Below are 12,370 nucleotides of genomic sequence, written 5' to 3'. Positions count from 1 at the left end.
TTTTTTTTTTTTTCCTTTTCTATCATTCAAGAGTTTATTTCTCTTATAAATTCTGTGCTATGAATAGGTTTACATTAGATTTTAATAGTAAGCTATTCTGGTAACTAATGAAAAATGCATAATTCATTATTTTTTGTTTTTGTTTTTGTTTTTTGTTTGTTTTTTGTGCCAGGTCTTACTATATAGTTTGGTTGGCCTAGAACAGAACTTGTTGCATAGAACAAGGTGACTTAAAACTCAGAGATCGCAGGGCGGTGGTGGCGCACGCCTTTAATCCCAGCACTTGGGTGGCAGAGGCAGGTGGGTTTCTGAGTTCAAAGCCAGCCTGGTCTACAAACTGAGTTCCAGGACAGCCAGGGCTACACAGAGAAACCCTGTCTTAAAAACAAAACAAAACAAAAAACCCTCAGAGATCCCTGTGTTTGCAGTGCTAGGATTAAAGCCACATACTTCATATCTAGCTATGATTCACCATTTTCTTTTTCCCAAGGAAGGTTATTTGAGGGTGAAGACATGGCTTTATAAGTAGTGTGCCTGCCAAGCAGTCCTGAGGGCCAAAGCTGGAGCCTCAGCACCATGTAAAAAGCTGGGAGCAGTTATGAACTTGTAATTCTACTGCTGGGAAGGTAGAAAGGCAGGACCCTGGAACAGCCCGGCCAGCCAGCTTAGCTGAGTTGCTGAGCTTAGTGAGAGACTTGGAAAACCAGAGGGAGAGACTAAAGGAGACACTGAACACTGACTTCTGCTTCTGTATATGTACCCTAAATGAACACCACACAAAAACATTCACAAATTACGTGGGGGCTGAGGACGTAGCTCAGGGAGCTCTTGTCTAGCATGTACAAGGCCCTGAATTCAATCATATGGCTTCAAAACAGAGAGATGGATTTCTACAGTCTATAGGTATTTTATCTGGTCCTAGGCAATGACAAAGGGCTGCGGCTTTAATAGCTAGCTAACCACTTTACAGACATTGGCTTTACCTATCCAAAGTCACTTAAGCCTTCCAGCAGTGTTCAAGTAGATCCTGTCATAGAGGAGGAAACTATGTGCAGATAGAAATAAATTTAAGTCATTCATCTAGTGACTGAATATTGGTTGACTAGCATTCAAAAGCAGGTCACTACTAGATTATACTAACATCTTTTTTCTTTTACGATGAATTTTATATATATTAGTATTCTATCTGCAAGTACAACTGTATGCCAGAAGAGGGCATCAGATCCCATTATAGATGGTTGTGAGCTACTATGTGATTGTTGAGAATTGAACTGAGGACCTCTGGAAGAACCAGGCAATACTTTTAACTGCTGAGACATCTCTCCACCCTATATTAGCATCTTTTTTTTTTTTTTTTTAAAGATTTATTATTATATGTAAGTACACTGTAGCAGTCTTCAGACACACCAGAAGAGGGCGTCAGATCTCATTACAGATGGTTGTGAGTCACCGTGTGGTTGCTGGGATTTGAACTCAGGACCTTCGGGAAAGGAGTCAGTGCTCTTAACCGCTGAGTCATCTCTCCAGCCCCTATACTAGCATCTTAGTAATAGCATCTTAATAATTAGACCTTGAGTTCTGTTGCTATCTTCAACATAACACTTAAGATTTCTATTTTTAGAAATATCAGTTGCAAAGAAAGAGGAGAAATAACCATATTGACAGCTACTCCAACTCAGAACTTTGGAGTCAGCCTGTTAATGGATTTTTATGTGCTAGGCGTCAAAATTGGTAACAACCTGGTGAAGCCATCTGTTTTACCACAATACTAACAGGCCTTGAGTTTTCTTGCCCTTTGTTCTATCTATAGTGTGGTCTCTTAGCAAAGCAAACCCTTTAAAATATTATCTGGGCCCAGAGAGATGAAACTATTACCACCAAGCCTGAAGACCTGACTTAAAATGTCACTGTGGGCCGGGCAGTTGTGGCGCACACCTTTAATCCCAGCACTCAGGAGGCAGAGGCAGGTGGATTTCTGAGTTTGAGGTCAGACTGGTCTACAGAGTGAGTTCCAGGACAGCCAGGGCTACACAGAGAAACCCTGTCTCGAAAACAAAAACCTAACAAACAAACAAACAAACTGTCACTGTGGTACCCCCACCATAATCACCATAAATATAATAAAACTTTAATCTAATTCTATTGTTAATGTTCAACGGACTTCCAGTGACTGGCCTGTTTAAAACTGCAAAACACCATCTTCGTCTCAGTCCTTCTTAGAGTTGCCATCATGCCTCATGTTTAACTTTTTTCTGAGACAGGATCTCACTATGTAGACTTAGATAGTCTGGACCTATATTTTTATCTTACACTACAATGGGATTTTTTTTAAGACTTTTTTTTTTTTTTTTAAGATTTATTTATTTATTATATGTAAGTACACTGCAGCTGTCTTCAGATTCTCCAGAAGAGGTCGTCAATCTTGTTATGGATGGTTATGAGCCACCATGTGGTTGCTGGGACTTGAACTCCGGACCTTTGGAAGAGCAGTCGGGTGCTCTTAACCACTGAGCCATCTCTCCAGCCCTAAAGCACTTCTTTATGTTACCTTAAACTGGCCAGTTTGGGAGAACTGACTGCTAATTCCTTAGAAAGTCAGATTATTTTCTGTCTTGTGCAGAACTTCATTATGCCCCCAATTTTGGTTTGATATGGTGAACCTTGTGCCGATCTCTTAAATTTTATTAACAGAGGTATTAAGGGGCTTGGAGATAGCTCAGGGTTTTTGTTTGTTTGTTTTTAACATTTATTTGTGTATAGGAGTCCTCTATTTGCATGTATGCCTGCATTGCATGACAGGACATTAGATCTTATAAGCCACCACATGGTTGCTGGGAATTTAATTCAGGACCTTTGGAATATGCAGTCAGTGCTCTTATATGCTGAGCCATCTCTCCAGCCCCTGGATCAACTTTGTTTGTTTGTTTGGTTTCTCCAGACCGGGTTTCTCTGTGTAGCCCTGGGTGTCCTAGAACTCACTCTGTAGACCCGGCTGGCTTCGAACTCGGATCAGAAATCTGCTTGCCTCTGCCTCCCAAGTGCTGGGACTAAAGGCTTATGCCACCACTGCCTGGTGAAGATCAATTCTTAAATCCACCAGGGAATTGAGACCTCAACAAAACCACCCTGTACCCTGCAAACTGGAGCGCCGTGAAAACAAAGATAGGACCCAAGAGGAAACCATTGCTGGAACCAGTAATTGACAGCTAGGCTGAAAGCTTAATCACTAACGACATAGCAAACACTGTTACTACGTGTAACGGCTCTGTATGGTTCTCTTAATTCATTAGTTTCTAATTTTTATAAGATCATTCATAGCATTCATTCCATAGCATTCAGTAGGACTTGGTTTTGCTTTCCTGGGCCTGTTTCTTCATAAATCAGCCTTTAAGAACTTGAGGGTGGGACGGGGAGGGGGAGCTGATTGGAGGAAGTGGGGCAGTGATCTGGATGTAAAGAGAATAAGTCAGTAAATTGGGGGTGGGGGTGGGCAGAAAAAAACATGCACAAAAAGAAAAAAACAAAACTAAATAAATGGAGGGGTTTGGTGTCCATAGAGACTGAGGCGGCACAGCAACGCAAAGCAAGACCCGCTCAGTCTTACACCTCTGCTACATTCCAAACTTAGAAACACCATGTCAGAACGCTGGCCTGTCTTTGGAAGCTAAGAAAATCCACGTTAAGGACAAACATCCAGTACCAAATAGACACCGACTGCAGTCTCGGACCACACAGCTTCCGGGCACAGGGTGCACGTGGCAGCGGGGAAGGGCAGCGTTCGCGTCCCAGCTCGGCTTCCGTAGGACCGGCCCCGCCCACAGCGGAAGTATGGGCGGGGCCCGTTGGTCGCGTGCGTCCAGCGACCGGAAGTAGCTGTTGGGCAGCTGTCGGACGCTTTAAATTCCTGCGGGGTGGAGCGCTTCGCTTGGGAGCCCGGGTCTGGTTTCTCACTCCCATGGCTGTGGACGTGAAGTCTCGAGCGAAGCGCTATGAGAAGCTGGACTTCCTCGGAGAGGGCCAGGTGAGGCCTTGGGCTGAGTTCTCGCGCCGGCAGGCACCGCCTGGCCACCGCCGGCCGGTGTCCCCTTGTCACCATCCCTGAACTGCTTCCTCCCTGCTGCAGGAGAGGCCTCCAGACCACGTAGCAGGCCGTGGCGAGACCCCTCCAGAATCGGGGTTTCTTTGTTCTTAAGGGGGGGAGGGGATGGGGAGGACGGAAAAGCAACCCGCAGGCAAAGAAAACCTTCTCACGGATTTGTCACCGTTTCCCTTTCTAGTTTGCGACGGTCTATAAGGCCAGGGACAAGAACACCAACCAAATCGTCGCCATTAAGAAAGTGAGTTGCCTTTTTATGTGGTTTCTTCTCCCGTCTTTGCGTCCTGCTTGCCACGTAGCCCCGGCTGGATCGGAGCTCGCTATTTAGAACTTGGTGCGAGCCTTAACCCTTCTGCTTTTTGCATTCTTTTGGGGGGTTTGGGGGTTTTGCAGACTTACTCCTCCATGCCAGGCAACTCTTAGAGAAAGTGCCCGTCCGTGCATTAACAGCTGATGGATGCCTATCTGTCTATGAGACAGTCTTGCTATGGAGTCCAGATTGGTCTCCAACTCGTGGAAATCCTCCTACCTCTGCCTCCCGAGTGCTGGGGATTACAGACACGGGATACCTTTGGCTTCATCTTGCTACCCACAGTCACACTGATTGAGGGAGTTACAGGAACTCTATAGACAATGGTATTTATTAGTGGCCTGTGTTTCAAGATGGAACTCGGGCTGAACCAGTTTTTTTGTTCAAGTTAAAACGTTTCGATCCCTAAAAGTTGGTTGCTGTCTGTGGAGGCAAGTACAGCGTCTGTTCAGCCCCTTTGGATGGCATGGTCTTCCCAGGCCATAGGCTGTTACATGTGTGTTATCTATACACAAAGGTTTTCACTGGCATTAGCAATACTGATAATAGTGTATTTTCTAGAAAGATGTAAGTATTTTTAAAACTTAAATTCATTAACATCACTCTGACATAATTTCCTGTATGCCAAATACTTTGACTTACTCCCGCCCCACCCCCACCCTTAACCTCCAAATAGCCTGTGAGATAGGTAAAGTATCTTTGCCTCCCCTTTGAGGTACCTGAGGCTAGTTGGATGACTCCAGATGGCACAGCTAGTAATGCGGAGGCATTAGAGCAGAGGGGCTGGTTGTGTTTCCTCCCTCTGCTGACATCTATAGCTCATGGTGACTCTGTTGCTCCGCATGTGACTCAGGGCCTGTTGTGGTTGAGCTCCTATGCTACTTTGAATCTGTTGTTTCCTTTGTAATCTCATAACTCCTTTGAAGTATGGATAACCACACTTGGATCTGGCGACCTCCCAACTGCCTCTTTTCCTTCATTTAGTATTTGGCTTGCTGTCCTTTAGAGATTTCTGGTAGTAACTTTGTTTTATTATAAGACATTATTTTTGTATCGATATTCTTAGGTGGGGGCACTTGTGTGCCACAGGGCATGTGCAGGATCCAGGACAACTGCAGAGCTTGTTCTCTCTCCGCCTTGTAGGCTCCAGGGACTGAGCTCTGGCTTGGTGGCAAGTGCTTTCACCCACCCAGTAACCCATCTTGCTGGCTCTTGTTTTATTTTTTTCCTTCTCATGTTCTTGTCTTCTAGCTTGTGCTTTGTGATCTACTGCCATATCTCATTCTTTTATCAAACTCTTAATGGTCTTGGCTCGGTGTGGTGGCCTATTTCTGTAACCCCAGCTATTCCAAAGGCTGAAGCAAGAGAATCAAATGGCAGCATTTTCCAGCACTGGGGAAGAGGAGATAGGCAAATCCCAGAGGCCGCCTCCAGCTCACATATCTTCCATGTAGCATATCCTCTGTGTCGCATATCTTCCGTGGTGGACGCCTGTGAGAGACACTTTCTCACAGAAGCAAGGTGGACAGTGTCTGGGGAAGGACATCTGAGTTTCCTCTAGCTGGCACACATGCCTGCATATGCACACACACAAACATACATACCTACAGCTACATTTGTGCACCCTTAAAGACATACACACATAAATATCAGGACCTTCTTGAGCTAAAGAGTAAGTTTCAAGGCTAGGACAGACAACTTATTAAGACCCTGTCTCAAAATAGAAAGTAAAGGGCTGGAGAGATGGCTCAGTGGTTAAGAACCCTGACTGTTCTTCCAGAGGTCCGGAGTTCAATTCCCAGCAACCACATGGTGGCTCACAACCATCTGTAATGGGATCTGATGTCCTCTTCTGGTGTCTGAAGACAGTGACAGTGTACTCATACAAATGAAATAAATCTTTAAAAAAAAAAAAAAGCTGGGCAGTAGTGGCAAATGCCTTTAATCCAGCACTTGGTGGGCAGAGGCAGGAGGATTTCTGAGTTCAAGGCCTGCCTGGTCTACAAAGAAACCCTGTCTCAAAAACAACAACAATAAAAAAAATTTTTTAAATATACAAAACACAACAAACAAAAAACTAAACAAGCAAGGCCTAGGCTTGGTGGTAGAGCATTTGCCTAAGACAGGTGAAGCCTGCTGTGTGGAAAACAAGCACCAGAACAATATCCAAACACAGAAGAAACAACAGAACACCAGAAAGTTCCCTTTTTCTTGAGACAGGAACTCTGTAGCCTGGGCAGTCCTATCAGTCTTCCTGCTCCAGCCTCTCAGGATGGTATTCCTGGTGTGAGCAGTGCCCATCCTCGCCTCTTCTCTCTGCTGCTGCTGTCTTTGTTATTGCCAGGTCTACTTCTGGCTCACCATCCCAGCCACGCTCACCTTTCTCTTCCTTGAACGTGTTAGATTTGTTCTAGTCCCAGTATTTTCTCTTCTGGTTGCCATGTTTTGTCTGGAGAAGTTGTTGTGGTTGAGTTCTCTTTCCCTCAGATGTCCCTCCACCTAGAGGTGCCTTTCAGCTACACAAAGCAGGCGTTTCCCACTGCTTCCCTCTTCTTTGCTGCTCTTCACGCTCTATCAGCTTCATGCCACTACCAGACTCTGACATCCTTCCTTCTGACTGCATTGCCCTCAAGAATCTACTAACATACTTGGGGCTGCCATGACCACATATGTAGGCATATGTTTATTATGTGTGTGGGTGTTTGCCTGCATGTATGTCTGTACAGCTGTGTATAGAAGCCAAAAGAACGTTTTATTCCCTGGGACAGGTATTGCAGATGGTTGTGAGCTCTTATGTGGGCACTGAGAATCAAACCTGGATCCTCTGGAAGAGCAGTCAGTGTGCTCTTCACCATTGAGTCGGGACACGTGAGTCCTGGCTTAGCTGGATACAGTGGAGTATATTCTCAGAGACAGGCAGGAGGGTCATCTGAGTCTAGAAGCTGAGATCAGCCTGGAAAAAAGCATAGTACACTCTGGTATCTGAATCAAAGAAAACCTTGACTTGACTAATAAATCTTTTCATATGGTTGACATATTGGGTTTTGTAATTGCATATACAAGTGGGTTTTCTTCTTACTTCATTAGGATTAAGAATTCGCCAGGCAGTCACTCTCCCTATGTGCAGGATGACCAACCCCAGCATGCTGGATTAAATAAAATTCCTCTTGAAAAAAAAAAAAAAAAGGGGGTCACCAGGCAGTGGTGGCGCACACCTTTTAATCCTAGCACTTGGGAGGCAGAGGTAGGTGGATTTCTGAGTTCAAGGTCAGCCTGGTCTACAGAGTGAGTTCCAGGACAGCCAGGGCTATACAGGGAAACCCTGTCTCAAAAAACCAAACACACACACACACACACACACACACACACACACACACACACACACACACACAAAGAAATCCAAGTTTGGTTTCCAGACTCGTGGTGGCTAACAAGTATTTGTTCCAGGTGATCTGACATCTGCCTTCTACAGGCACAAGGTATAGATGTGATTCACAGATATTCATGCAGGCATAACACTCACACACATAAAATAAATATTGTTTTAAAAAATTACATAGAGGAGCTGGTGAGATGGCTCAGCAGGTAAGAGCACCCAACTGCTCTTCCAAAGGTGCAGAGTTCAAATCCCAGCAACCACATGGTGGCTCACAACCATCCTTAACAAGATCTGACAACCTCTTCTGGAGTATCTGAAGACAGCTACAGTGTACTTACATATAATAAATAAATAAATCTTTAAAAAAAAATTACATAGAACCCAGTCCCAAAAAACAAAACAAATATATAATACACACACACAAATATATATATATATATATATATATATATATATATATATATATATATATAATAAATTATATATAATAATATATAATTGGTAAGTTTTCTGTTTCCTAACTTGTTTAGTCAGTCTGCCTTGGGTCAGTGTGTGTGTATGTAGGTATTTGTGGTGCATACACATGATTGCTCAGGTCTGCCCATGCACTAGCTAGAGTAAGACATTCCATCGCTTTTCCACTTAATTGCCTTTGAGACAAGGTCTTAATAAAACCAGATCCTTGCTATTCTGGATCTTTCTGTCCTAGTCGTCTAGTGATGGGACTTCAGGCACACATGGCCATGGCTGGTCTTTTACATGGGTACTGGGGATTTGATTCAGGTTCTTATGTCTGCGGAGCCAGTGTTACTACTGTGCCATTTTCCCAGGACCCCTATCTCCCTTAATATTTTTTTATATATATGTATGTATGTCTGCATGAGTATATCTGTAGATTGAACCCAGGGCTTTAAGCATTTTAGGTAAGTGTTTTATCATTGAGCCATATCCCTATTCTATATTATTTTGTTTTGAAAATTTTTAAGTCTTTAAAGTATATGTGTCTATGTGGGTGGGAGCACATGGCCACTGTCCGCTTGTGGGTTTTAGAGGACAACGTACATTTATTAGGGGGGTGAAATGAAGTCTTGGTGGTGTTTTTAAAAATATTTTAGCTAATGTAAGCATGGCAAGATAGTAATCATTTAAATCTATATGATAGAGGACTTCATGGGATTATTCTACCTTTATTATGTGTCTGTTTTAAGTTCTTTCCCATGTAAATGTCATAATCAGTTTGTCAATATTTTATGTTTTGTACTGCAACACATGGCCCACTTTTAAATAGAAAGTTCTCTTTGTAGTATACTGTGGGCCTGAGTACCAGAGGCTTTCCATGGAACTCTCGGGCCAGGCCTGGTGCAAGGGTTCTGGCAAAGGGAAGCAACTCCCCCCCACCCCCACCCCCTGCCCGCATTTTCTTCCCTTTGCCAGAACCCTTGCACCAGGCCTGGCCCGAGAGTTCTGTGGAAAGCCCACACGGCCCACATCTGGCGCCCAATGTGGGGCTGGAACAGACATGACTGCACCGACCTGATACCGCGGAAAGGTGAGCCCCCACACCTCTGGAAACAATCTGTCTTCCTACTGTGCTTTCAGTCAGAGCCATGGCGTAGCTTTAGACACACTAAAGGGGCAACTGAAGCCTCCTGTCCAAAGCTACTCTCTGGTGTTGGCTGAAGGTCCCTCTGGGCTCTGTCTAAATCCTGACAGCCACCATGTGGTTGCTGGGATTTAAACTCCGGCCCTTTTGAAGACTTTGTTGCTGAGAGTAATTTGAACTGTGCTGACCTGGCCAGGAGGTTTCAGGGGAGAAGCAGCTCAGTGTGTAGCATAAAGACTGTTTTTGTGGTATTTTGGTAAAGAATGTGGCTACCTTTTGCCCTTGTCTGAAGAGTCTGTCTGAGGCTAAGGTGAAGAGACTAAGATTAATTGCACTGACAAAGAAAGTCTCAGAAACGTCTATCATAAACTTTGTTCTCTGGTTAAGTCTCAGGAAGACTATTTTAAACAAGCTTAGCAAGCTGAGAAAGGAAAAATATAAAATATATGGTTTGGTTATTAAAGAGTAACCCGGAAGTAAAATGGAGCTGGATCCTGTGTTGAAGAAGACAACAAATTAAGGGAGTGGGACTTTGGGGCAAGATCCTACCCAGCTAAATTTAGATCCACCTTTAATTCCAGGAGATAAAGCCAAGGAGATCTCCGAGTTCAAGACCAGCCTGAGACAGCAACTTCTAGGTGAAGAAAAGTTTAAATTCAGGCATGGTGGTGCACACCTTTAATCCCAGGAGACAGTCATGCAAATCTCTAAGTTTAAAGTCAATCTACAAAGCAAGATCTAGACAGCCAAGCTTAGGCAGTGAAGGAGTTGGAAAACAGAAAGCTAATGATAATATAATAGACCAAGGAGGCCATGTTCTAGCACCTGCAAAAAGCAGAACTTGGCAGCTTTGACCATGTGGCTCTGACTTTATAGTCAAGAGGAGGAGACTACTGGGACAATTGATGCTGGTTAGCTGGAGGTCGTTAATTAGTGGTGACTGACCAGATTTGACCAAATCAAATTGACCAGCAGCCGGGCAATGGTGACTCCTGCCTTTAACCCTAGCACTTGGGAGGCAGAATCAGGCGGATTTCTGAGTTTAAGGCCAGTCTGGTCTACACAGTGAGCTCCAGGATAGCCAGAGCTACACAGAGCAACCCCCCCCCCCCAAACAAAACAAAACAAAAAGAATTGAAGCCGGGCATGATGGTGGTGCATGCCTTTAATCCCAGCACTTGGGAGGCAGAGGCAGGCGGATTTCTGAGTTCAAGGCCAGCCTGGTCTACAAAGTAAGTTCCAGGACAGCCAGAGCTACACAGAGAAACCCTGTCTCAAAAACCAAAAAAAAGAAGAATTGACCAGCATCACTGAGGTGGAATCTTCTGAATCTTCTGTGAAGTATTTTCTGAGAGCAAAAAGAAGCTGTGTTCCAGAGATAGCCAAGGTTGTACCTCCGTGCTGCAGCTGGACTTGGTAATGTGTAATAGTCACCTAAGTGGTACTGGTTTTGAAGGCATGAAGGGGTCATGAACAAACTGTGAAAGGCCACGGAAGGTCATTGGTGAAGGTGCAGCCTTAGCTGCAGTTGATGGCCCAGGACTAAAGGGGTCATAATACAAAGGATTTGAGGCTTGGCACCATGAAGAGAGCCTATGAGAGGCTATTGGTGAATCCTAGTTGTAGCAGAAGATCCCAGTGTATTGGAGATGCCAAGTACCATTGGATGATCACCAAGAACAGCAGCATCAGTGGAGTGGATCCACCTGAGCTTAGAGTGCTACAAAGGGCAGAGCTGGAGAAGTGATGCCAGCCCTTTGGAGGAGTCCAGAAGATTATGTGTGGATCCCTGACACTGAAACAAGAAGCTGTAACATTAAAATTGCCAACAAAAAACCAAACCAAACAAAGAAAATTGCCTTGGAGACCCCAAGATGTTCAAGCTGCCAGAGCCATGGGCTATCTGCTGAGGAAAGCTGCTAATTAGGAGTGGAATGAACAACTTCGTTACAGTCAACAAAGATGAAAAAGGAGTTGGAGATCTGAAGACTGCTTTGACATCAGACATGGAGATGCAGAATTTGGGGTTTGCCCGGCTGGTTTCCTGTCTTGCTTTGGGGATTACAGTTCAGTGATTGGATGTATCTCAGAAGAGACCTTGAACTTTGGGCTTTTAACATTGTTGAGAATGCTATAGAATATAGTTAGACAAAATGTATTTTTTATTATGCTATGTTTAGGTATGTTCCCCATAGACTAGTATGTTTGAACAAGCCTATGGGGGCCAGAGAGTGGAATATGATGGTTTGTATATGCTTGGCCCAGGGAATTGGACTAAATGTATTTTTTATTTTGCTATGTTTAGGTACGGCCTCCATACTCATGTGTTTAAACAAGCCTATGGGGACCAGGGAGTGGAATATGATGGTTTATATATGCTCAGCCTAGCAAGTGGCACTATTAGGTCTACCCTGGTTGGAATGGCCTTGTTGGAGTAGGTGTGGCCTTTTTGGAGTAGGTGTGGCCTTGCTGGAGGTGTGTCTGACTATGGGCTTTTAAGACCCTCATGTTGATAATCCTGCATTTTTCACAAAGCAGATATATTAATTTGCCCTCAAGTTGGTTTATCAGTTGAGCCACCTTTCAGGTCCAAGGTGTTTATTGTTGGTAAATTCAGTTGTTTGCACATTTAGTGCAGAAACTTAGGGTAGAAACTTGATTCTTCTTTGGTCTTGCTGTGTTGGAGCTCACACTCTGCTAAGCATGTTATGACTCCCTGTGCTCCTTTGGATTTCTGGTTGTCCTCATGAGCTATGTACTGCTACATGTTTTTTACTGTGGCTAATTTTGTTGTTGTTGTTTTTTTTTTTTTTTTATTAGGTATTTTCTTCATTTACATTTCAAATTCTATCCCAAAAGTCCCCTATACCCTCCCCCCTATCCTGGTTATATTTTTTAAGACAGGGTCTAGAACTTAATATGTAAACCCTGGGTAACTTCAAACTCAGAGATCTTCTTTTTTTTTTTTTTTTTTTTTTTTTT

General features: G+C 44.0%; 1 protein-coding gene across 1 annotated transcript in view; it reads left to right on the top strand.

Annotated features, from left to right (window-relative positions):
- Window positions 1-3,861: 3,861 nt before the first annotated feature.
- Window positions 3,862-12,370, top strand: part of Cdk7 (cyclin dependent kinase 7) — a 26,137-nt gene continuing 17,628 nt past the window's right edge. The window contains exons 1-2 of the mRNA XM_021208303.1: window positions 3,862-4,021; window positions 4,278-4,337. Of these exons, the coding sequence (XP_021063962.1) occupies window positions 3,956-4,021; window positions 4,278-4,337 (126 nt within the window). The 5' untranslated portion in view covers window positions 3,862-3,955. The remainder of the gene's footprint in view (window positions 4,022-4,277; window positions 4,338-12,370) is intronic.

This window comes from Mus pahari, chromosome 11 (genome assembly GCF_900095145.1).
Source record: "Mus pahari chromosome 11, PAHARI_EIJ_v1.1, whole genome shotgun sequence".
Lineage (NCBI taxonomy): Eukaryota > Metazoa > Chordata > Mammalia > Rodentia > Muridae > Mus > Mus pahari.
This window is presented reverse-complemented; position numbering and strand designations above follow the sequence as displayed.